At 41.3% G+C, this 22,645-nt stretch overlaps 1 protein-coding gene and 1 long non-coding RNA gene across 2 annotated transcripts in view; both read right to left on the bottom strand.

Annotated features, from left to right (window-relative positions):
- Fam241a (family with sequence similarity 241 member A) overlaps nucleotides 1-9,085 on the bottom strand; it is a 28,285-nt gene extending 19,200 nt beyond the window's left edge. The window contains exon 1 of the mRNA XM_040751805.1: nucleotides 8,796-9,085. Coding sequence (XP_040607739.1) covers nucleotides 8,796-8,939 — 144 coding nt within the window. The 5' untranslated portion in view covers nucleotides 8,940-9,085. The remainder of the gene's footprint in view (nucleotides 1-8,795) is intronic.
- A 9,757-nt stretch (nucleotides 9,086-18,842) lies between these two features.
- On the bottom strand, nucleotides 18,843-22,207 carry LOC121142330. The gene is made up of 2 exons (XR_005879321.1): nucleotides 22,105-22,207; nucleotides 18,843-19,172 (listed from the first exon to the last, which is right to left on the bottom strand). It is a non-coding gene; the product is annotated as an uncharacterized LOC121142330 (long non-coding RNA).
- Between the last annotated feature and the right edge of the window lie 438 nt (nucleotides 22,208-22,645).

Raw genomic sequence — 22,645 nt, 5'->3', positions numbered from 1 at the left:
TACCAAAGTTATAACCAGGCATTAAAAACAAAACAAAATTTTAATAAATGCATTATAATTCTCAAGGAATTATTTAAAATAGATTTATTCTATGCATTTATTTACACTTAAATGTGTGTGTACCCCATGTCTGCAGGTGCCCACCAAGGTCAGAAAAAGGTTTCAGATCCCTGGAACTAAAGTTACAGGTAGTTATGAGCCACTGATGTGATCTACGGGTGTGACTGAACCAAAGCAAACCCTCTTAACCACTAAGCCATCTCCCCAGCCCCTCAAGAAATGCATTCACACACACACACACACACACACCAACACACACAGAAAGACGGAGAGAGGGAGGGAGGGAGGAAGGGAGAGAGAAAGACAGAGAGACAGACACAGGGAAATGACTCAGAAGATAAAGGTGCTTGCCACACAAGCCAGGCATTAGGAGCTCAATCTAGAACCCACACAAAGCTGTAAGGACAGAACTGACTAGAGTTGTTGCCTGACCTACTCTGTGGAACACGCACACTCCTGCATATATAATGATGATCATAGTAATAATTAAAACATGTCTATAATTTACTTATCCTTTGATCTTTCCAGAAGGATTTGAACTTGCTACAGTAGAAATGAGTAACATAGTAACGACATGTAGAGAAGCATAAGTATGGCTGGGGGAAAAGTGAGAACCTGACTGGGGAGCCTCAGTCTCTGAGAAGGTCCACCATTACCCCAGTGGACCCTTCTGTGGTCACCCGTTCTAAACAACAATCCCATTCACAGCCGTTATCACAAGCCATCTTCTCTACTTTTATTTTTTCACAGCACCTATAATCCACTGATTGACTAGTTCCTTTATGCTTGGTCTCCCCTCATGCCATGGAGAGTGCCAGATGAACTAGAGGAGAAATACACCAGCGTAGAACAGGGCCTGGAAAGCGGTCGGTGACTCCACTCTGAATTTTTGGTTGAATAGATGAAAAGCCATCAAGGGAACATAAGCAAGCAAATCCAAAAACAAACAACAAACAGCATGCAGAAACTTTCTGTAACACAACCATTATAATCATTTTTTAATATTCGACATGATGTGGGTGGATAGGAAGGGCCCACTCATAGTATGTGGTCATGTTGTTAGAACAACTGTGTTTGAAAGCAGTAATCACTACTGAGTGCCTGAAGACTTAGACTCTATGGGATTGCAGAAACATCCAGAATGATCACAATTGTCACATCATTTTCATTACATTGCTAAATGCACTGTAACATAACTGAACAACGCAATAAAAAAGGGTATAGGACACATCACTAAACATAAAATGTATCTGCGACTTATAATACACTTTATCAACCCTGGCTAAGGGTAAATGAATACTTCTTTTTTCCTGTGTACTTAAGTTGTTGGGTCAGGTGTAAAATTTAGTACTTGTGGCATCTCGTCAGATTTGGATTTTGGAGGACTTGAGGTTTTTAGTTGGCAGACACAGCCTATTTTGTACATGGTGATTTTCTGTATCCACCTGAGATGCACCAGTGCATCTTACAGTCTGCACAATAGCAAGGGACTGCTCATGGGGTGTGAAGAAGATCTCCCACCGCAAGACTGAACTCGCTTGTGCCTCTGAGAAATTTCTACTTTGGACTTTATTTCTATAAACTCACACCCACACCACTCATCATTTTTAATCTTTAATAACTTTAGGTGAGAAGTCACTTTTAAGTGTTTAGTTTTTATTTCTTTATATGTTTTTATTTATTCTTAGGGAATTTCAAATAATATATTTTGATCATATTCTTTTCCATCCCAACTTCTCCGAGATCCTCTCCTACCTCCCTACCTGACTTGTAAGTTCTTTTATTTCTAATAGGACTGCATAGGTTTCATGTTTACTGGACATCACATGCTACAGTTTTCGTTGCTTACAAATGTAAAGATGATACATATTTATAATTACTAACTTTATAAGTTTTACCTAATCGTAGCATTTCACGTTATACAACTTACCAATGAATTTATGGTTTGTTTGTCATTTATCACCATATGCAAAGTTATAGTATTCTTTTATACTTATCTCCCTCTAAACTAGATAGAGCCAATAAAGGTAAATGGACTTTTTGAGGAATAGATAAAAATCACTAAGACGATTAGCTACATCTTAAGTAGTCTTTTAAATTATTACAAACTGAAAAATACTAGAATTTTATTTTTAATTTTAGCTAACTATAGTCAATGACTTTAAAATAATTCATAGTTGCCAACATGAAGTAACATGATATTAAAAATTATGCTCAGTTTTACTGATAGCTATCAAAGATAGTAACACAGTTGTAGTAGAAGTGGATGGTTATTTGATAAAAAACAAATTACTGAAAAAAGACTTTGTGTGAACTAATGATAAACAAAGTCATTGTCTGAACTAATAATAGTAGTGTATACAGTAAGCTAGAAGTCATTGTCTGAACTAATAATAGTAGTGGATACAGTAAACTAGAAGTCATTGTGAACTAATGATAGACAGTAGTGGATACAGTAAGCTAGAAGTTACCACAAAGGAATTAGCCTAAGTCAAATACTTTTTCTACAATGTTATTTTCCTTCTCAATTCTCAATTTGTAGTAATGTAAAATTATTTTCTGGTATATGAAAAATTACCCTGAAAACTATGGAATGAGAAATTCTGAATAAGACTGAGGAAATCTGCAATATGTAAGACCTCAGATTTAAATCTTCTACCTCTGTAGACACTCTACACATATGCAGATAAAAATATAAACAAAGGGATTAAAATAATTTTTACTAATTGGAAGAATGAAAACTATTCCCTAAAACTGGTATTAGAGAAATATATTAAAGGAAATACAAAAAAAAACTTTAATTAAGATTATGTTTCAGGACAGGCATTGGTGGTGCACACTTTTAATCCCAGGACTCAGGAGGCAGAGGCAGGCGAATCTCTATGATAGTTTCAGGCCAGCCTGGTCTACAGAGTGAGCTCCAGGAGAGCCTCCAAAGCAATACAGAGAAACAGTCTCGAAAAAACAAAAACAAAACAAAAAATTATGCTTTAATAGTAGAGACTAATGATTTTGTTCCTCATTTTCCCAAAGTTCAAAACACTTGCATGATGCTTTCCCTTTGCTCAGAATAAGCTGCAGTTGTTGCTGAAGGAAAATAGGCACAAACAAGACAGGTCATTTCCTCTTCCTAGGCCAAGATTAAACACAGATGCCAATGATATTAAATGGAAAAAGAAAAGCCCTTTAGACACAAGAAAAAATTAAATTGCAGAGTAGAAAATATATTTTGTACCAAGTTTATTGAAAATCGAGTTTATCTGCTCAAATTAAGCTACTTTTCAAATGTCTTATCAATTCCTGTACACAGGCAGGCACAGTAGCGTGCGTGTGCACACACAAACACACTCACCATAAGTAATATGTTTTTGCAGATAAATGGTTGCTATTGAAGATAAGACTGTGAGCCCACAGAGAATAGAAATGGAAGACAGTGGACTAAGGTGTAAAGGAGCAAAGGTAAGGTTTCAGTTTATGCTCCCTGGGGCCACTTGGTAGTCATGGTGTCTTTAGTTGTCCCTTTAATCTTGCTTTATCATTTCTCTTAAGTAGGAAAGTGAGAAAATGATACTGGGGTTATTTTTTTCTCCTTTCAAAGACTAGTGACATACAAAGGGGGAAAAGCCACCTTAAGATCGTTATAAAAAAACAAATTTAAGTTGATCAGTATTTTTCTTAGAGAATTATAAAACAATTTATTCAATGTTTTAGATTAGAAAATTGCAATACTAATTCAACATCTACAATTCCATAAAGCAGAGAGCAACATTTACTAAAGTGCAGTTCTATGTATGATGTGATTAGTTGAGAGGGGTGACAATGGAACCAGAGGGAAAGGTGGCAAAGAGGAAACATGAAGTAGAAATAAGGAGCTAACACCCATGGAAGGCCTGCTATGTGTTGGACATTTTGTATAAAGAATATCTCGCTGAAGAGGTGGACGACACCATACCTGTTACAAGAGACAAAACTCGTCACCGGGCTCAGGTTACTAACTTGAGCCAGGCTCAAACTTGGAACGATCACACTATAAAACCTTCAGTTTCAGACTAATGTCAACAAAGAAGAGGAAGAAGAGGTGGCAAAGAGAGAGGTGAATGGAAAGGAACAGAATTGCCACGGGAGAATGAACCCAGCAGGAAAAATACAGCAAAGAATGTGGAGGAGAGAAAAAGCAAGTTAGTTAGACGTGCTGGAAGAGATACAGGTAAGTGGCCAACTGGGATTATCTGTTGCACATACAGACTTCAAGACAAGACATATATGCTATTTTCACTTCACTTTTTGGGACAGAGACTAGCAAGGTAATTACTTTCTACAACTCATAGCACTGTGCCCCTCACCTCGAATTTTTGAGTAGGGTTTGGCATGGATGACACTCTAAGCCAGATAATAACTTTTGCAGTATATTGGTTCCTTTCCATCACTCTGAGCAAAGTGCCTCACCTAGATACCTTAAAGGAGTGAGGATTCATTTTGGCTCATGGATTCGGACTTAGGGCATAGAGGGCATGGAGAGAACAGTTCTCATCAGGCAGCCAGAAGCAGAAAGGGAGGCATACAGGAAGGGGTTTTCCTCACCTCCCAATGTTATCATAGTATGAATCCATTGTAGGAGTAAGCCACTCATTAGATGAGAGCTTTATGATCTAACTGTCTCTAACCTTCTGTGACCATGCATACTACCCAGAGGTGTGTTTTACTAATTTTCTAGGCACTGCTCTTTGTCTAGACAGTCTTACTCTCATACAGTCTAAGCTGACCTTGAACTCCCTGTGCAGCCCGGGCCAGGATTACAGGTGTGCACTACAGCACCTGCTTTACTCTCTTTTCTTAATCCAGTGATGCTGTCAATCATAGCTAATCATCCCAAGGGGACTGTTTTCTACAACACAAGCTGTTTGGCAGTGTCCGGGCCACTTCTATTGGATCCCTGTTGATACTACTCCACGCATCAACAGCCGAAAATGTCAACACATTGTCACATGGATCCTAAGGCAAAACTACCTTCACTTGAGAACTCAGCAACAGCACAGTTCTGTTTAAAAATTGCCAAAGTGTGCTCCAGTTATGGTGCTGATACCGCCTGAGAACCTGTTAAGACAGGCCAAGTGTGAGACCTTACTTTAGATTAGCTGCATCAAAATCTTTGTTAGCATTTACTTAACGCCCGAATGCTAGGCTGCCTCTCCAGGGCACCTTCAGCCAGCCCAGGCTCCCTGTTGACTGTAGATGTGTAAGTTCTTATAAACTACTCGTGTCATATTTCTTTACAGTTCTGATTGATTTGACAATTAGGTTTCCCAGCTAACACTTGTGTGCTAGCTAACATACTAGGAACCGCTCTAAGAGTACTTTTCATACATCATTAACTCGTGTGATCCTCCCAACCCTCCTACGAGGCTGACATTACTCTCATTCTCACTATACAAATGAAGAAACTGAAGCCCACAGAGGAGGGGTCATTTCCTCACCTAAAGCTTCAGTTGTAAGTACAATCCTCTGTACTCTGGGTCCAGAACCTGTAGTGAATCCTACTTCTAATGACAAGATGAAAAAGGACACACACGATATTTTTCCAGATCATCTGTGGAAAACTTTGGTAAATACTGTCATGGAAGTCCCTCTTATTTACTTACATTTCTAAGCCAGTATTATTCTTTGTAAAATTCTAGGCATGGCAAAAGGTGAAAACCAGAAATGAAGCATCACTATTTTAAAGGAAGCAGGGGGATCTCTGTAAGTTCCAGCCCAGTCTGTTTCACATAGCGAGTTCCAGCCAGCCAGCACTGCACAGCGAAGCCGTCTCAAAAGACAGAGAGCAAACAAGCCAAGCCACACAAAACAACGAAAAGGTGGGACACTTGTTGAATTCATTCTTTGGGCTGTTTTAAGCCACTTCCAAGGGTTTGACTCACTGACCTACTTTTTCCACTTCTAGGAATCTATTTTAATACAGAAGTGTTATGATTAGTGATGGATATTTTTTATACAGCATTATTTAATGACAGAAAGTCTGAAGTCACTTACGTGTGCACTGTTAGGAGAATAGACTACTAAAAATAATTCTTTCACGAGACTTTTCTGACATGGGAAATAATGCCGACTTCTAAGTATATTCAATCAGATAGAAAACTTCATTAAAGCACATGATGTCTACATGGATTCGTAAGCTAAAACACAGAGCTACCGTAACACCAAGTGCTTGACTTCAAGGTATTGGACTAATTCCTTACAAGCATTTGTTTTCTTCACATGCACTTTTAAGTTTCTGAAGTACACACTACTTTTATAATAACAAAGACCTTAAAATAGCTTCTGTAAATACAGCCGTCTTAGGCTATTGTGAATTACAACCTGTGTTGTAATGAAGCCAATGCCACTGACATTACAGATGCAGAAGAAAACCCAGAGAGCTTCAGCCTTCCAGCTATCTAGCACTGGGGGTGGGAGGGTAGGGGGTTGGGGGGTTGGGGGTTGCGGTCCATAAAACCACCACTTGGTCACTGCAATCAGTGTGCTTAGATCATCTCTCAAGAACACAATTAACAAATGTGATATAGCTATGCCTAAGTCTCTTCGGTTGCCCGGAGAACAGCACACATTACTCCTTGTCCTTGCTTATCTCCCTGCCAGGCTTGACTTGTACTTCTAATCAGCCAGTTATTTTTTTTCTCAAGGCTGCCTTCTTAAGGGTACTTGATTTTAACTGGACCTCTTTTGTCAATCACCCTGCCTGCAAGGATTCAGGCCAGAATACCACTTAGCTTTCCTTCAGATGGAGTATGAACTAAGGGCAAACTTTAGATGATGGGAGAGACGAATGTGGAGACTGCAGGCTGGGAAGGAACCCAGGGGAGGGGCCGGCTTCTTATCAGAAAAGGAAACAGAAACAGAGCGAGATACAACACACATGATTAGGAACTGGCAAAGAGCTGAGACGCACACGTGAGGTGATTCTAGGACACACCAAGGCCCCACCCAAGACTAAGAAGGCCTTCCAGGGCTCTGGCCTTCAGTTCCCTCTCAACATCTAAGAGGCCAAGACTCTCAACTGCAGAGCAACTGAACACCCTCAACAGAAAGACAGCAGGAAAATGGCCTCTGTCTCATTTCAAGCTCACCAGTGTGGCTTCCATTTTGGATTCTATCACTGATTTTATGGAAAATTTCAGTGTAAACTTAAAGTAACATAGGAGGCAATTTCCCTGAATTATCCCATTTATAATTTGAAGTCATGGAACCCTTAAAACCAACCCCCCCAAAAAAAAGTGAACATGAGAATATCTCCATAATGAAAAATTAAAATGGCTCCTTAGAATATGTTTTGTAGTTGGCAACTGTAATTCTCTTCCAGACACTGTATGTCTAAAAACAGCTCTATGTGACATTGCATAGATTTTATAATTTCATTTGCAGGTTGTAAAGAAAGCAAGACACTGTTGCTAAAATATGATGGATCACAAAAGTTTGCTTTCTGTGTCAGTGCATTAGGCTGTACCAATTCTGACTTCCTGATAAGAGGTTCCCAGGTACCAATAGGTAAGAGTTCAGGTGTTTACTTCATGATTGTGAGAGCTTAGAGTACACAAGCAAAATAACGTAGTAAAAATAAATGACACAAATAACACGTCTAAGGAGTACAGAAAAATGAAATTTCATGACAAAATGAAGAAAGCAGGTATGTGATAGGGTATCTCTTTTCTAGAATGCAATTTTAGCTTTTCGTTTCATCCTTTTTCTTAGTTCTTTTAACAATTTCAGTAAGAGTAGAGTTCGTGATACTGGCTATGGCGTTGTATGGTAAAATCCAGAGACACTTAAGGGAAGTATTTCACTTAAACCATTACAACCATTCATACATTTACTTTTGGGAAAGGACTTTTAGTGGCTGTCTTGAGCAACTAAGGTAATAGGAAATCAAGACCTTATCTACTTTGTCAAGCATGGTACAGTTCAACACGAATGCCACCAGAAAGATTAGCTGCCACTTCTTTGCTTCTGCCACTAGCTCCTATACTGTCACACAGATGAACAACTACTCTCCACATGGTGAACAAGACCAAAGCCACACAGCATTATATTTGTTTCTTAAGCAATGTATTAAAATGTTTTTATTTTATTAATGTACTTATTTATTTAGTGATATTAGAGTTTTTAAAATGTGAGAGAAAAGGAAAAATGGGGAGGTTTTAATGGATTATTCCAGTAGTATAGGCTTGCTTATGTGATTTCTAAAGGTCTGCTTCTCGGGAGCATTTCTGAGTAGCTAACTACTGTAACTGAATGTAAAAAAAAAAATCGTCCCACGTAGAATTCAATTTTTACATTCAAACTGAGATCAAATTCAGAGAACTTAAAAAGTACCCAGTTTCTCTCTCTGTTATGTCTGGTCTCTTAGTAAAGCCTCCTTCGCTTTGGTGCTCACGGAAAGCAATTTTCTTTTTTCACTTCTAAAATGAAGTTGAGCTCTGGTCGCCGGTGCTGTGAAACTTGCTCCGGGAGAGTCCCAGTGTCACTCCGACACAGGCTTCCCCACCCGCTGTGCCGGCCGGCCGCCCACACCGTCCAGGGCGCGTGCGGTGCTCCGAGTCCCAGCGAGCGGAGGGCCCACGTAGCTAGCACAAGTTGCCGGGTGTTTTCAGGTGAGGCACCGGAGGGCATGTCCACCGAGCCAGCCCCGCCCGTCAACCGCTCGCCGCGTGCCCAGCCGCCTACCCGCGGCCCGCGCTCACCTGCTCGCCCCCGTCCTGCCGCCGCCTGCGCCGCGGGCTCGCCCGGGGCTCCCGCTCCTCTGCCTGCTCTGCCGGCGCCGCCCCGTCCTCGTCGCACTCCCCGCCGCCGGCGCCGCCCCGCAGCAGCTCCCCGGCAGAGCACATCCCGCCGCCGACACCGACCGTCCGCACGGCCGCCGCTGGCCACACCGGGACTCCGCTCGAGAGCCCAGCACAGACGTGAACCCCAGGAGCGCGCCCACCGGCCTGGGCGCCAGGAGTGCAGGAGCCACTGGCCCCTCCTGACAGCCTCTCGCCCCGCCCCAAGCTCGGGGGGGCGGAGCCCTCCGGGGGCGGGGCCATGATGAGAGGGGCGGAGCCTAGGCGGGCTGCTGTCCAATGGAGGCGGGACTCTTGGGAGGGCGGGCAGGGCTCTGGGGGCGGAGTCAGGGAGGGGGCGGAACCAAGGGGTGGTGTAGCATTATCTCTGCAACTGCATGAAACAGACTATGAAAGTAGTCATAGGTGCTTAAGGGAGATTGTGTGTGTCTGACAGGCTACTAATGCATATGCGAGCTTCTGTGTAATTGTGTCTGTAACTGTCTGTACACAACAGACATATTCTGTGTGATGTGGTGTGTGTGTGTGTGACAGACACAGAGACACAGAAAGAGATGAGAGAGTCAGGTGAGGAAGTCGTGTGTAAGAAACACCACAACAGACTGTTACCGACCGCCTTTCATATATATATATGAAAGAGGCCATAGGTGCAAGAAGGAGCTTGTGTCTGACGGGCTATTAACGTATATGAGAGCCCCTGTTGTAATTGCTTGTCTGTGAATAACTGACAAACAATTACAACCACAGACTGAGCTGTTTATACTGTTGTGTGTATGTGTACGTGGGGCTGAGAATGTCAGAAAAGAGGACATGTATTGTGAGAAAGTGTGTGTGGGAAACACTGTAACACTGAAACAGACTGCATGAAGGAGATAATATGAAGAGGCCCTTAGATGCAGGAGATTGTGTCTGATCGAGCATTGTGAAAGCCCGTGTATAATTGTGTGCCTGTGAGAGACTCCTATCTCCACACAACAGACTGTGGAAGACCTTATACCAGTCTACTGTGGCAAGATAGTATGGGATCACAGGTGTTGGAAGTCCCTGTGAGAATGTGGGTATAAAGGAGAGGGCAACAAAGAGTGAGAAGCTCCATGTGAGAGGGGAGCTGTGTGTGTGGAGCTGTGTGTGTGAAGATGTCAGCACATATAGGGTTTTGTGAGTGTGAAAGACAGAACCAGAAATACGCACACGTACCGCCATACACTCTGCAGCAGGCAATGCGGTGTGTCTGGGGACGCTGATGGCTGCTTGTCCCTTGTAAGGAATGCAGGATCTCTGTCACTTTCTTGTCTCTTTTTGCCTCCTTTCCCTAAGTACATCTTCGAGTGACTGCCTGTTTCTTTCTGCTTTCCAGTGTGTGTTGCTTGTTGGGACCCTGGGATCATTTAGTGATCTATCTGCCATTGTGTATGTGTCTAGAAATGATTTAAAAGCTCCCTGTGACAAGGGAAGCAGTCCAGTTTGTTTTTCTTTTTCTTGTTAGTGCATCCATATAAGGGTAAACACAAGGGACATGAATTTTGTGCTTGCCTTTTATCCGTGCATTGAGGAAAAGGTTATGGTGTAGATAGCATACCAGACTGTCAATGGAAATTATTTCCATATTTAATGCATAGGTCTGGAGATGAGTAAGTCACTTTGGAACCCTCTTTTAAAATGTCTTCAGGCCTAGCCAAGAAATTAAACAGGCAGGAATTCACAGGCTTACTTTAGGTGTTTTGTTTGGGGTGATCAGAAAGTCAAAGGCTTACTTTAGGTGTTTTGTTTGGGGTGATCAGGAATTCACAGGCTTACTTTAGGTGTTTTGTTTGGGGTGATCAGGAATTCACAGGCTTACCTTAGGTGTTTTGTTTGGGGTGATCAGGAGACGGAGTATTCTCTTATTCTTTCCCTCACACCTAGCTCACATTATCTCTCTTGTGCACCCATCATCTCCCATAAACATAGTGTCTTAACGCAGTCCATTTGTCACAGTTTATAGTGTAACCTAGTTTCTCTCTTTCACAGTCTCTCACAAATCCTCTTTAATAGTTTCTCCCAAACATACACTCTCCCTGAAGACTAAAAAATATGCTTTAGACGTCACGAATGAGAAAGAAAATGAATCTGTTTTAATGTCTGTCTTACAGGGCTTTAAAATCTTAGAAGACAGTAATTAATGTTATATGTACATAAGCGCAAGTTAATGTCACCCTGTTTGGAAAGAGGAAGATGCCTGGTCTGGTGGGAGGATAGGAGAGAGTAGTGTGTGTGTGTGTGTGTGTGTGTGTGTGTGTGTGTGTATGAATATGATTGAAATATATCATATGCATGCATAAAAATCCCACTATCCTGTATAATTAATGAAAATGAAGAAAAAAATGTTACCTCGAGAACTCAAGCATCTGTGGTGAGTCTCATTCGTTTTGTCTAACAGCACCATTGCAATTCATTTCTGAAATGTTGTTTTGGCTATTGTTCATTCTAAAGACACAGCATTTTATTTGACAATTAAACCTTGTTGGAAAAACAAGCCTAGGGTTATATTTGGTGACACAGAGAACTTGGGCCTTTACTGGCCACCCTGTGAACTGAAGACATTGTGTCTGTGCTTGTCATGCATCCATTAGTGCGGGAGTCCAGCAACTAGGCCCCAGTCAGTTAGGTACAGAATGAATAGAAACTGCTTGGATATGTGAGCGCAGAATGCATACAGATGGGTTCGTGAAAACACGCAGACCTTAGCTTGTTCAGGGGATGAGTCCTTTTGAACACACTGTCTGGTTTTCTATTAATGCTAATTCTTCCTCCTCTTCTCCTCCTCCTCCTCCTCTTTTTTCAAAACAAGGTCTTGTTTGTAAAAACAGGAGCTGGCCTTCATCTCAAATCTCTCCTGCCTCTCTCCCCCAAAGGGCTGAAAATGCAGGTATATGCCAACATGCCTGACTCAGACTCCTTGACCCTTTAGAGGTGAAGGGTTGTCGTTTAGCGTTTCATTAGGTTCTTATCAGGAGGCACTGAGCTCAGAATATAGCCTTGCTCTCAGGAAACTTCCATTTTAAACACTTCATTCTAGTATGCATCTCTTGGCCAAAGTAAAATAAAAATTAAAACAAAGTCTTTTACCAAGGCATGAGCACAGTCCTATGTCAGTAGTCTTTTACTATGGTATATATTCAGTTTTTTGTTTGTTTGTTTTTGTCTTTGAAAATGATATGCTTTTGTTCCCGGGAACCTGTTTTTCCTAGAGACCCGGAGAATTAAAACTTTCTACAAATGCAATAATAGTATCTACACAAGACATTATTCAGATTATATCTTAGACCATACACTTTCAAGTGCATTTTATGGGAAGAGTGAGCTATTTTTACTCTCTCAGCCATATGAGTAACATCTAAAGAAAGCTATCAGCCACTTGCCCGTGGGAAATATAAGGTTGTTATTACCTAGGCAACTACAACATGTCAGATTGCAGTTTTATTAGTATATTTACCTGCTTCCCCAGGACTTAAGTGGCACTGTGTGTTTGTGTAAGCAGTGCCTCTATGACCTATGCTGTTCCTCTAAGAATGGGTTTAATATCACACTGCCACCCCTCTTATCCTTTATTTTTAATATGCCTTCATTCATTTCATTTGCTCATCTTCCCATGGGGAAGAATGAGCAACTAGTCATGATCCAGTTACCCCAGCCTTCATTCTTCTGTTTGATTATTGGCACACAATGGTGTTATTTTCTTACAGTTTTTCAGTATTTTCTCTTTACTCCTCAAATAATTTGATTCTGCTTATTTCTTCTTTGCCAGAACCTTTAGAATGAGGGGTCAGTTTTGAACTGTTTGAAATTGTATGTAAAAGTTTGAAACCCCCTAGTTTTTCATGGAAATATATGAATTTAAAGAAAGAGGGACATATTGGCAAATTCTCACATTGTTTTGGGTTCCTGCAGATAAAGGCAAGTGGATGTCAGAGTTAGCTACTGTCAACTTGACACAATCTACACATTCCTGAGAAGAGAGAATTGTGATTGAATTGCTCACATCAGATTGGCCTGTGGGGTGTGACAAGTTTATATGGCATTTTCTTAATTTCTAAGTGATGAAGGGGGATCTAGTCCACTGTGTGGTGCTATTCCAAGGCAGATGGATCTGGACTGTGTAAGAAACATAGCAGCAAGGGAGGCTAAGAAAGCGAGAGAGTGGCATTCCTTAAGTCTCTGCTTTAGTTTCTGCCTTGAATCCCTGCCCTGATTTCCATCAGTGATGGACTGTGTCTTGTAGGCCAAATAAACTCTTTCCTCTACAAGTTGCTCTTGGCCATGCTGTTTTTCACAGCAGCAGAAACAATCTAGAACAGTGGATCAGGAACTCAGATTTGCTCTCCCAGAGAGTCAGTTGTCTGAGGAGAAAATTTGTCTTTCCTCTTGAGATTAATTCACATCCTCTGTTCTCTTTCTTTTCTTTGGTATGCTGCTTCTCTCCCCCCACCCCTGTTGATTTCTTTCCATGCACTAGGAATGTTGTAGTCGTGGTGGGTGGGGGTGGTCAGAAGCAAGCAGGAGAAAGCTGTCAAACTCACTGGTAGAGAGACACAGAGACAGGAGGAAAAGGAAAAGGAACCAATTACAAACTACCATGCAACATCTGTCTGCTGTCTTGAAAATATAGATAGTGCTTTCAAGGTGTTAGTTGTGCAGACCAATGACATTCTTAGGACAGTACACACTTATCTTTATTTGTAGCCTGTTGCTCACTAAGCTCAGAGAGGAGTTAGTTCAAAAGGGTATGTCCTGGACAAAGGGAAGTTATTCATAGGGGAACAAAGTTGCCATTAGATAGGAGGAGTAAGCTTTCCTCTTGTACAGTGTAATGACCACAGTTAATAACACTCACTTATATACTTCAAAGTTGGTGAACACAGACATTTAAAAGGCTCCAGTCATAAAAAATGGTTCTGGATATGTTGACTGGCTTGACATAATAACTCCATGATACCATATGTCAAAATGTCACATTGCCTCATGAATGCAAGTAATTGTTGCTTGTCAAACATAAAAACGTTTTTAAATGCTTTAAAGTCATTTGAATAAAAGTGTCCAAGTAGAACTATAGTCTAAGATGATGTTTTATGGTGAGCAATTTAAAAATATAAGGGAAGTGGAAGACTGTTGGGCTTGGGGGGATATGCCTATAATCCTAGCACTTAGGCTATGGAGGCAGGACGATGGAGGGTTCAAGGCCAACTTGGGCTATACAGTGAGTTTGGGACCAGTCTTGGCTACCATACATATTGAAAACATTTCTCAAAAACAACAAAGAGAGACCAAAAACAAATGAACGAGAAAAGTCACTTCAGACTGAGAGTAGCAGAGCAACTCTGTTATCTTGTGTCCCAGGAGCCAGGCAGAAAACAGCAGGAAAGGATCTAGCTTTGTTTAGTTTAGGTATTAAAAATTTTCAGATGCGAAATTCTGTGGACAATCAAGATTTAAATAGAATTTTAAAATGTGTTCTTTTTCTTCTTCAGAGAATGTGACTATGGATGATGCTATTTATAAAATTAATTGTAATGTTTTGATTTAAAATACATTTATTATCCAAGATCTCTATATATTTTCCTTGTAAAGCAGGATTGTTACCACCCAAAGTCTAGTTGACTCAACTTCATAGCCTAAAGTTCTATTACTGTTTGTTGAATAATTTAGTTCATGGATGGGCTTGGATCTTTTATTCATGCTAGTCTCAATAATTTAGAATCAGAGCTGAAAAGGAACTTAAGAGGCAGTTTTGAGCACATCCACTCAATGGTGAAGTCCTTCTTTGACACTCCTGACAGCTGATCACCCTCACCTTATCTGAAGGCTTCTGTGATGGTTAGTTTTTGTCACCTTGGAATAAACTAGAATCACCTGGGAAGAGGGAACTGCAATAGAAAAACCACCACCATCAGATTGGCCTGTGGCTATTTTTTTACTTAGTAATTGAAGTGAGCAGGCCTAGCCCATATCAGCAGTGCCACCGCTGCGCAGGTAGTCTTGGCCAGTATAAGAAAGCAAGCTGAATTTCATAACTGCTGCTTCCACACTGTCTGGGCATATTACACCATCAATTGTGCGACTCCTACTTATTACCACTAATTGCTACACAGAGAATGATGCTGACCATTGCAGAGCAGCTACGAAGCCCGGGAAGGCAGACCAGAGCACTTGATAGTTTATTGGGGCCATTGCAAAATCCTGTGAGAAGAATCAATTTCTCTGTAACTATCTGCCTGATAGCAGCAAAAGGCTCTCAGGTTTTTGAATAGTAAATAAAGGCTTCCCAAGGACAAAAAAAAGAAAAAAAAAAAAAAAAGAAAGCAAGCTGAGCCAGTCACCGGGAGCAAGCCAGTAAACAGCTTCCTCCATGTCTCTGCTTCAGTTCCTGCCTCCAGGTTCCTGCCTCGAACTCTTGCCCTGAATTCCCTCAGTGATGGGAACTGTAAGATGTCATAAATCCTCTCCTTCCCCATTTGGGTTTCAGCCAGCGTTTTATCACAGCAACAGAAAGCAAAGTGGGACAGCTGTCAGCTGTGGCAAAGTTACTACTTCCTGATACCATCCGCTCAGTCACTTGGTAACTCAACTGCTAGCAAGTTGTTCCCACCTATTAACTTTAAATTCTTTTCAACCCACATTTATTTGTCTGCTTGTTTATGGAGGGAGGTTCCTAAATGCAGCCATAGGTCAGAGGACAACCTGAAGGAGTTGCCAGTCTCCTTCCACCTTGTAGGTCCTTGGGATTAAGCTCAGGTCTTTGGGCTTGACAGCAAGCTCCTTTACCTGCTGAGCCATCTTGCCAGCATCCTCCATCTACTAACTTTAATTTGTATCCTTACCCCCTTGGCCTATTGACCCAAGTCAATCCCTCAAGTACAAGAGAACAAATAAATCTTTCCTCCCTCAAGACAACAGTTTGAAAACTTAAAAATGCTTGGCTATTAATTTTTTCATGTGTGTGTGAACATGCATTCCACAGCATGTGTGTGCAGGTCTAAGGACACTTGGTGAAGTTGGTTCTTTTTTTCATACAGGTTCCAAGGATTGAACTCAGGTTATCAGGATTGCTGAGGCATCTTGCTGACCCCCTTTTGAATTTCTTTTAAAAGTAGTTTTTTATTTTAATTTTTATTTATTTATTTTTTTGGTTTTTTGAGACACGGTTTCTCTGTATTGCTTTGGAGGCTGTCCTGGAACTAGCTCGAACTCACAGAGATCTTCTTGCCTCTGCCCCCTGAGTGCTGGGATTAAAGGCACGCACCACCAACACCCAGCTAAAAGTAGTTTTTATCTTCTCTTAATCTTTATTCTTTCAGTTGTTATTTATAGACAGGTATGTATTTTGCTGTTGCTATCTGTACCTCCTTTTGTTTTCTTTTAAGACAACACATATTTGTCATTACCAGGAAACAGGATGCACCTCCTTCTTTTATTAAGAATACTCCAACTGTTAAAAATTATTCTATCTAGTTGGGCAGTGCTGACACATGCCCTTAATGTCAGCACTAGGGGAGCAGAGGCAGGTGGATCCCTGAGTTCAAGGCCAACCTGGTCTACAAAGTCAGTTCCAGGACAGCCAGGGCGACTCACAGAAACCCTGTCTAGAAACAAACACAAAAACAAAGAAACCAAGACAAAACAAAACAAAATCTACATTTTGCCAGTGCTGTCTGCGATTTCAATGTCGGTGAATCTACTCCTGGCCCAGCATAGAAGAATATGACATTGACTAAACATTCAAATGTATTTCACCCCTCTCACCTTCAGTGGCTACTGTGATTGATTTGAAGGTTGGTACATCATCCAACTTAGGCCAGTCAGGACCAATGAAATTCAACTCTGGGACTTTGGTTTGTATAACGGGAAAGAAAAATCAACATCTTGTCCAGAGGATTGATGTGTGATGACATGTGTAGGACTAAAAGAAAACCACCTCACAGCATCCAAGACTGAGTTAACATAACAGAACCTACAGCTGACTAGTGGACGTTGTAAGTCAGCTGTTGGCTTTCATCAAGTACTAAGAGTCAGAAGGACTCTGGGATACAGGAGAAAGAATAGTGCTTTTATGATCAGGCTTTGGAAGTTTGGGCAGTTCATTTATGATGCCCTCTTCTGGCTTTCATCATCAGAAAAAAAAAAGAGCCGGTAGAAGTGGATATTTCAAAAGGCATCTTCCTGCGTCTATACTTTCTTAACTTCTGTATGGCTTTACTTCAAGATCTATCCTGAGTGTCTTGGCTACTGTTTAACACATTTGTTGTAATTAGTATGAAACTGCTCTTATTGGAGAAGTTAATTCATAAAAGTCAAAGAACAGAAGCAGTTTTCTCATGGTACATGTTCCTTTTAGTAGTAACTAAACCACCCAAAGTTGCTTTCTCTATCCTCTCCCACCACAAAAAAAAATCTTCTAAAGTATCTAGATATATATAACTCATCCTATTATAAGACACCATAATTTTACTACTGTAATTATTGTTCAGCCAATAGTAGGTCTCATGCTCTTTTACCCCTGTATTTAAAGAAAAATAAAACAAACATAGCTCCAGGAAAAGTTTCAGGAATAGTACAATGAATAGCGATAGAGCTAAACTCACATGGTCCTAGTTGATGTTTTTCTGTGTTTGCTTTCCTGGGTATGAGTTTCCTGAGCCAATCTGCTGCTCTCAGTGTATACATGAAGAAAACTATAGACTTCTAAGAAGAGTGCTACCTTTCCCAGGGAACATTTAGAAAGATCCGAAAGAGGGGAAATGGTACAGTATAAGGAGTTAGAAAATTTAAGTCTTGACTGTGTCTGAATTTCTGACTCTCTGGATTTCTATTTACAAAGCACAGAACATTATTGCTATCTAAGTTTATTCCCAAACAATACTAGCCAGCATTAACATTTTAACAGTGGAACTGATAAGATGAGGTGAGGCTTGGTTTGTTGTTGTTGTTTTTAACTGCAAAAGGGTAATCTTAAGTTATATCTGTTTTGCAAATGGGATTGAACTTGAGTTTTCTCACATAGGTATTACATTTGTGGTTAGGTTATAAAGGAATCTGAAACACTGAAAATGGATTTATGAAATTTGTATTTTAACTGGACAAGAAAGTAGGCTGTAAATGGCATGTGCCGATACGGTTCCCGTGGATGTAAGCCCAGATCCAGGGAGGCAAATGGGTTCCATATTGCGTATTGATTATTGGCAGCAGCTACCTAGTAGGCTGTGTAAGAGGCTGTGAGAACTTACTGGGGAAGAAAGACTGGATGGCATGAGAAATATGAGTGGTGGTCCAGTGTTGCTATGGTCTTAGGTGTTCCCTACAACTGACACGTTGAAACTTGGTGGGCAATATAACACTATCACAAGATGAGGCTTATAAGAGATAAGAGCAGAGCCCTCATGGATGGGATTGAGATGTGTGGACGACATATGAGTCCTCAAAAACTCACAGCTAAGCAAGGTCAAAAATCATTCAGGAGGTGACAGATGGCACAATTTATTCTCTACAATATACTTTTTAGCTTTAACTCACTTGTTAGTGTGATTTCATTATCAGGGAAAACAATATAATTGAAGAGTAGATATATCTCTCAACATTATTACTATAAGGAGCTGGAGAGGGCTCTGTGATTAAGAGCAGTTGTTGCTCTTGAAGAGGACTTGGGTTATGATCCCAGCATCTACACGATGACTGCCTGTCAAACATCTCTAACTCCATGGGCTCTAGACACAGCACACATGGTGCACACACATACTCAGGCAAAATATTCAAGCACTCAGGCAAAATACTCAAGCACATAAAATCAAACAAAAATGAATCTAGAAACCAATACAAACATTATTCCTATAGGATTACCTACAGAGTTTTACAATCCTCTGGGAAGAGGTGCATTTGACTGACACATAAATAAAGACAAGCAAACACATGAAAGAAAACAGAAGGCAGCTTTGTTTATTTTCTTGTGTGGCTGCCTCTTTTATCAAATTAGATGAGGCTTCTTCGGCTTTTCCTTCTTGTCTTGCTCTTCCATATCTCTGAATCTTGATAACCCAGAACACAGTGAAGGCCAAGGAAGCACGAAAGGACCTTCTAAATGACTCTAGAACCTCCTGAGTATTAATTAATTCATCCACTTAGAAATAAGTGCTTCTTAGGTCCTCAGAGGAAGTCTGCTTATTCATAAACCACAGCTGCAGTAGTCAGGGAGTGCAGAGGTGCCAGGTGCTATTTGGACCATATATGCCAGGCACCACACGGGGTGAACTGTGTGAGGGGATATGGAGACTGTTAGAGAACCTTTCTTGTTCTCAGTTTCTAAACTCTGGTGGAGCTTTATAAAGCATGTGGGCACCGAAGGGTAAAGCCCAGCGTGAGTCTCATAGGGACTTGCAAATGGAGTGCTATGCAGTTCAAAAGCAGGGCAATTACTCTCACCTACAGCACACAGCTGAAATGGCAACTCTAGGAGAGGGAGGAATTACTTTCGGTAGGATATTGTCTTGTCAGCAGCTGCGATTTTGTTTCTCAAGTTAGCACAGAGTGGAAACTTAAAGGTACTTTATGCTAGCACCTGAAATGAAGTCCAGGAGCCACTTAGTTTAGGGACAAACTTTGAAAGACTTTGAGGCCATCACAGAATAATACAATAACCAGTACATTAATGCTTCATAGCTTTTGCAACCAGAAGTTCCCTTGGAGGCCATTTGGGCTCCAAACTGCATGGAGGACACTTATACAGGATAAGTGACTTGTTAGATAAGAGGGGGTGTGCCGTCCCTGACATAATTTTCCTTCACTTCACCACCCGTCCTTTCCTTTCCTGTCTATCTGCCTATCTATCTACCTATCTATGTATCTGTCTAGCTGTCTTTTATTTACTTATCTGACTTTTTTGTTTTTGTTTTTCCAGACAGGGTTTCTCTGTGTAGCTTTGGAACTAGCTCTTGTAGTCCAGGCTGGTCTTGAACTCACAGAGATCCACCTGCCTCTGCCTCCTGAGTGCTGGGACTAAAGGTGTGCCACCACCACCCAGCTTATCTGGCTTTTTGAGACAAATAAAAACAGGGCTGGAGATGTCATGAGACTTCTGGCATTGTTGGGTCTTTTCCTTCCAAGTCCTAAATCTCCAAGATGAGTGTGGTCATGCACACTTATAAACCTAGCACTTTGGAGAATATGGTATGAATTTCAAATTCAGGCAAGCTAGGGATCCATAGTGAGACCCTATCTTAAAAGCAAACTAAAAAAGCCACCACTGCTAACCATGACCACCACTATCACCACGATGACCACCACCACCACTATGACCACCACCACCACTATGACCACCACCACCACCACCACCACCACCACCATGACCACCACCACCATGACCACCATCACCATGACCACCACCACCATGACCACCATCACCATGACCACCATCACCATGACCACCACCACCATGACCACCATCACATTCCACTTACCAGAAAGTTATCTTGCAAATCTGACAGTGGTAACCTTGTATGCCCACAATTTTTCACTGATAATAGGATAAACCTTGAAGTGTGGCTATCTTTTCCTTACCTTCCGCTATCAGCTCCTAATTCCCTGACCATGATGACTTCTCCAGCTTCACTTAACTAACAAACACCTCAGTTTAGAAGTGCCCCCTGTATATCATTGCTTTAAGAAGTCCAGGCTAGGTTAGAAGCCCTTTTCCCTGTTCCTTCTGTTAGACTTACCTCCTTGTATTCTAATTATGTACTTATGCCTCCCTTCTTACTGAATGGAAATTTTTTGATAACTGTGTTTTCTTCATCTTTGTCTGTCAGAGCTCATATTAGGAGCTTACTTTAGACTGAATATTTGCATGCAAACACCCCAAATTCCTATGTTGAAATGTAATCTATAATATGATGGTCTTTAGGGGCAGAGAGATCAAAACTCTCCTTGTTAGAGAAGACAACAGAGAATTCCTTTGCTCTTTCTGCTATATCGAGAGACAGAAAAATGGCTGTTCATGAGTTAAAACACAGGATTTCACCAGGCATTGAATTTGATGATGGTTTTCTTCCCATTTTGGTTTTATATGGATGGGTTTTGCCTGAACGTCTGACTGTCAACCGTGGGCATGTTGGGCCACAAAGCTTAGAAAGGCAACTGTAAATGGAGTCATAGATGGTTGTGAGCCACCATGTGGGTGCTGGGAACTAAATCTAGTTCTTCTGGAAGAGAGTCAGTGCTCCTAACCACTGTATCTTTCCAGGCTCAAATTCCTATTATATTTGCCACTTAGTATATGACATTTGATTAAGACAGTCCAGATGGAAGAAGACCATGCTCAATGTTAGGACGTTAGACTCTCAATAAGCAAGTGTGGGATGCATGCACAGGTGCCTGAAATAACAAAGATTGAGCGCAGATGCCCAGGCGAGTGTTCTATTACACACTTGCTCCCTGCAGTGAGCTATGAGGCCAAATTGTCTGAGAAGGATTTTTTAAAAAGCACAAAATTCTAGCACTGACACTTTCCCACAAATATTAGATTCTTCCTGCAATTTTTATTTTCTAACTGGGTTCTAGTGAGTGAACTCCAGTATTCCTTCCTTTCTCCCTCCCTTCCTCCCTCCCTCCCTCCCTCTGTCCCTTTCTTTTCTCATTGTTGCTTGCTGGTTTTTCAAGGCATGGTCTCTCTGTGTAGCACTAGCTTACCTGGAACTCATTCTGTAGAGCATACTGGCCTGGCACTCAGAGACTCCCTGCCTCTGCCTCCTGAGTCTGGCATTAAAAGTTTGCACCACCACTTCGCAGCTAGTGTTTTCTTTCACATGGTTTTAAGAATAATCATGCTGAAGAAATCAAAGCAGTGTGCAACAGATTTTAGAAAGATTTGCCTTCAAGATGGGTAGATTTGTTTAAATATATATTGAGGGATTATCCCTCTCTAGAAAACAGCACATCATAATAGCATGCACTAATGATTATGGGCAGATAAGGCTCAATTTTTTGCTTCCTACTGCTCAATTATTTGGTTTTTCTTTTCTATCTCTCCTGAAATAAGTTTCATTTGTCATATTAATTTTTTCTTTGCATTTGTTTCTTAACATCTTATGCTCATTTTCCCATTTGTAGTTAATGGACTCCCATTTTTTCCTCCTGTCTCCTTCCCTGATGAAATGCCTCCTTTCAGCTCTTACTTTTTGATACTCACATTTCTCTTTGACTGCCTGGCTGCATCTCTGCAAAGCAGCTGAAGGTTCCCCTTTACAAGGGGTTTCTTCTGCCATCTCGTTGGGCCTGTTGGTTTCTGTGGATTGTCAGGCCTCTGAGGACAGATGCTGCTGTGGGTGGGAATTTGGCTGGCTTCACAGTTTTCCGTGGCCATCACGTGCTCCTCGGGCTTGGGCAGGAAGCCTGTTTCCACCGGCCATCCCGGAGCAGGAAGACAGCCCCTGTGTAGGTGGTTTTGAAGAAACCTCCTTCTAGCTTTCCTGTTCCCTGCTGGCTTTAGGTTTCCAGGTCTTGGTGTTGAGACATCCTCAAGCTTTACCCCTGACTGAGCAGGATCCCACTTTATGTGTTTGCAAGACAATTCACGTGCATCTTTGGTTTGAAGTAGATGTATGCTATGTGACTTATGATTTCAGGTTTGAGTTTGCTATTTGATTCAACGCTAATGATGTCCTAGTGGACATTTATGCTATTTTCATCCTACTTGGAGAGAGAAAATGAATATATGATTCTTATTAGTG

Source organism: Mesocricetus auratus, unplaced genomic scaffold, assembly GCF_017639785.1.
Source record: "Mesocricetus auratus isolate SY011 unplaced genomic scaffold, BCM_Maur_2.0 Super-Scaffold_100009, whole genome shotgun sequence".
NCBI classification, from domain to species: domain Eukaryota; kingdom Metazoa; phylum Chordata; class Mammalia; order Rodentia; family Cricetidae; genus Mesocricetus; species Mesocricetus auratus.
This window is presented reverse-complemented; position numbering and strand designations above follow the sequence as displayed.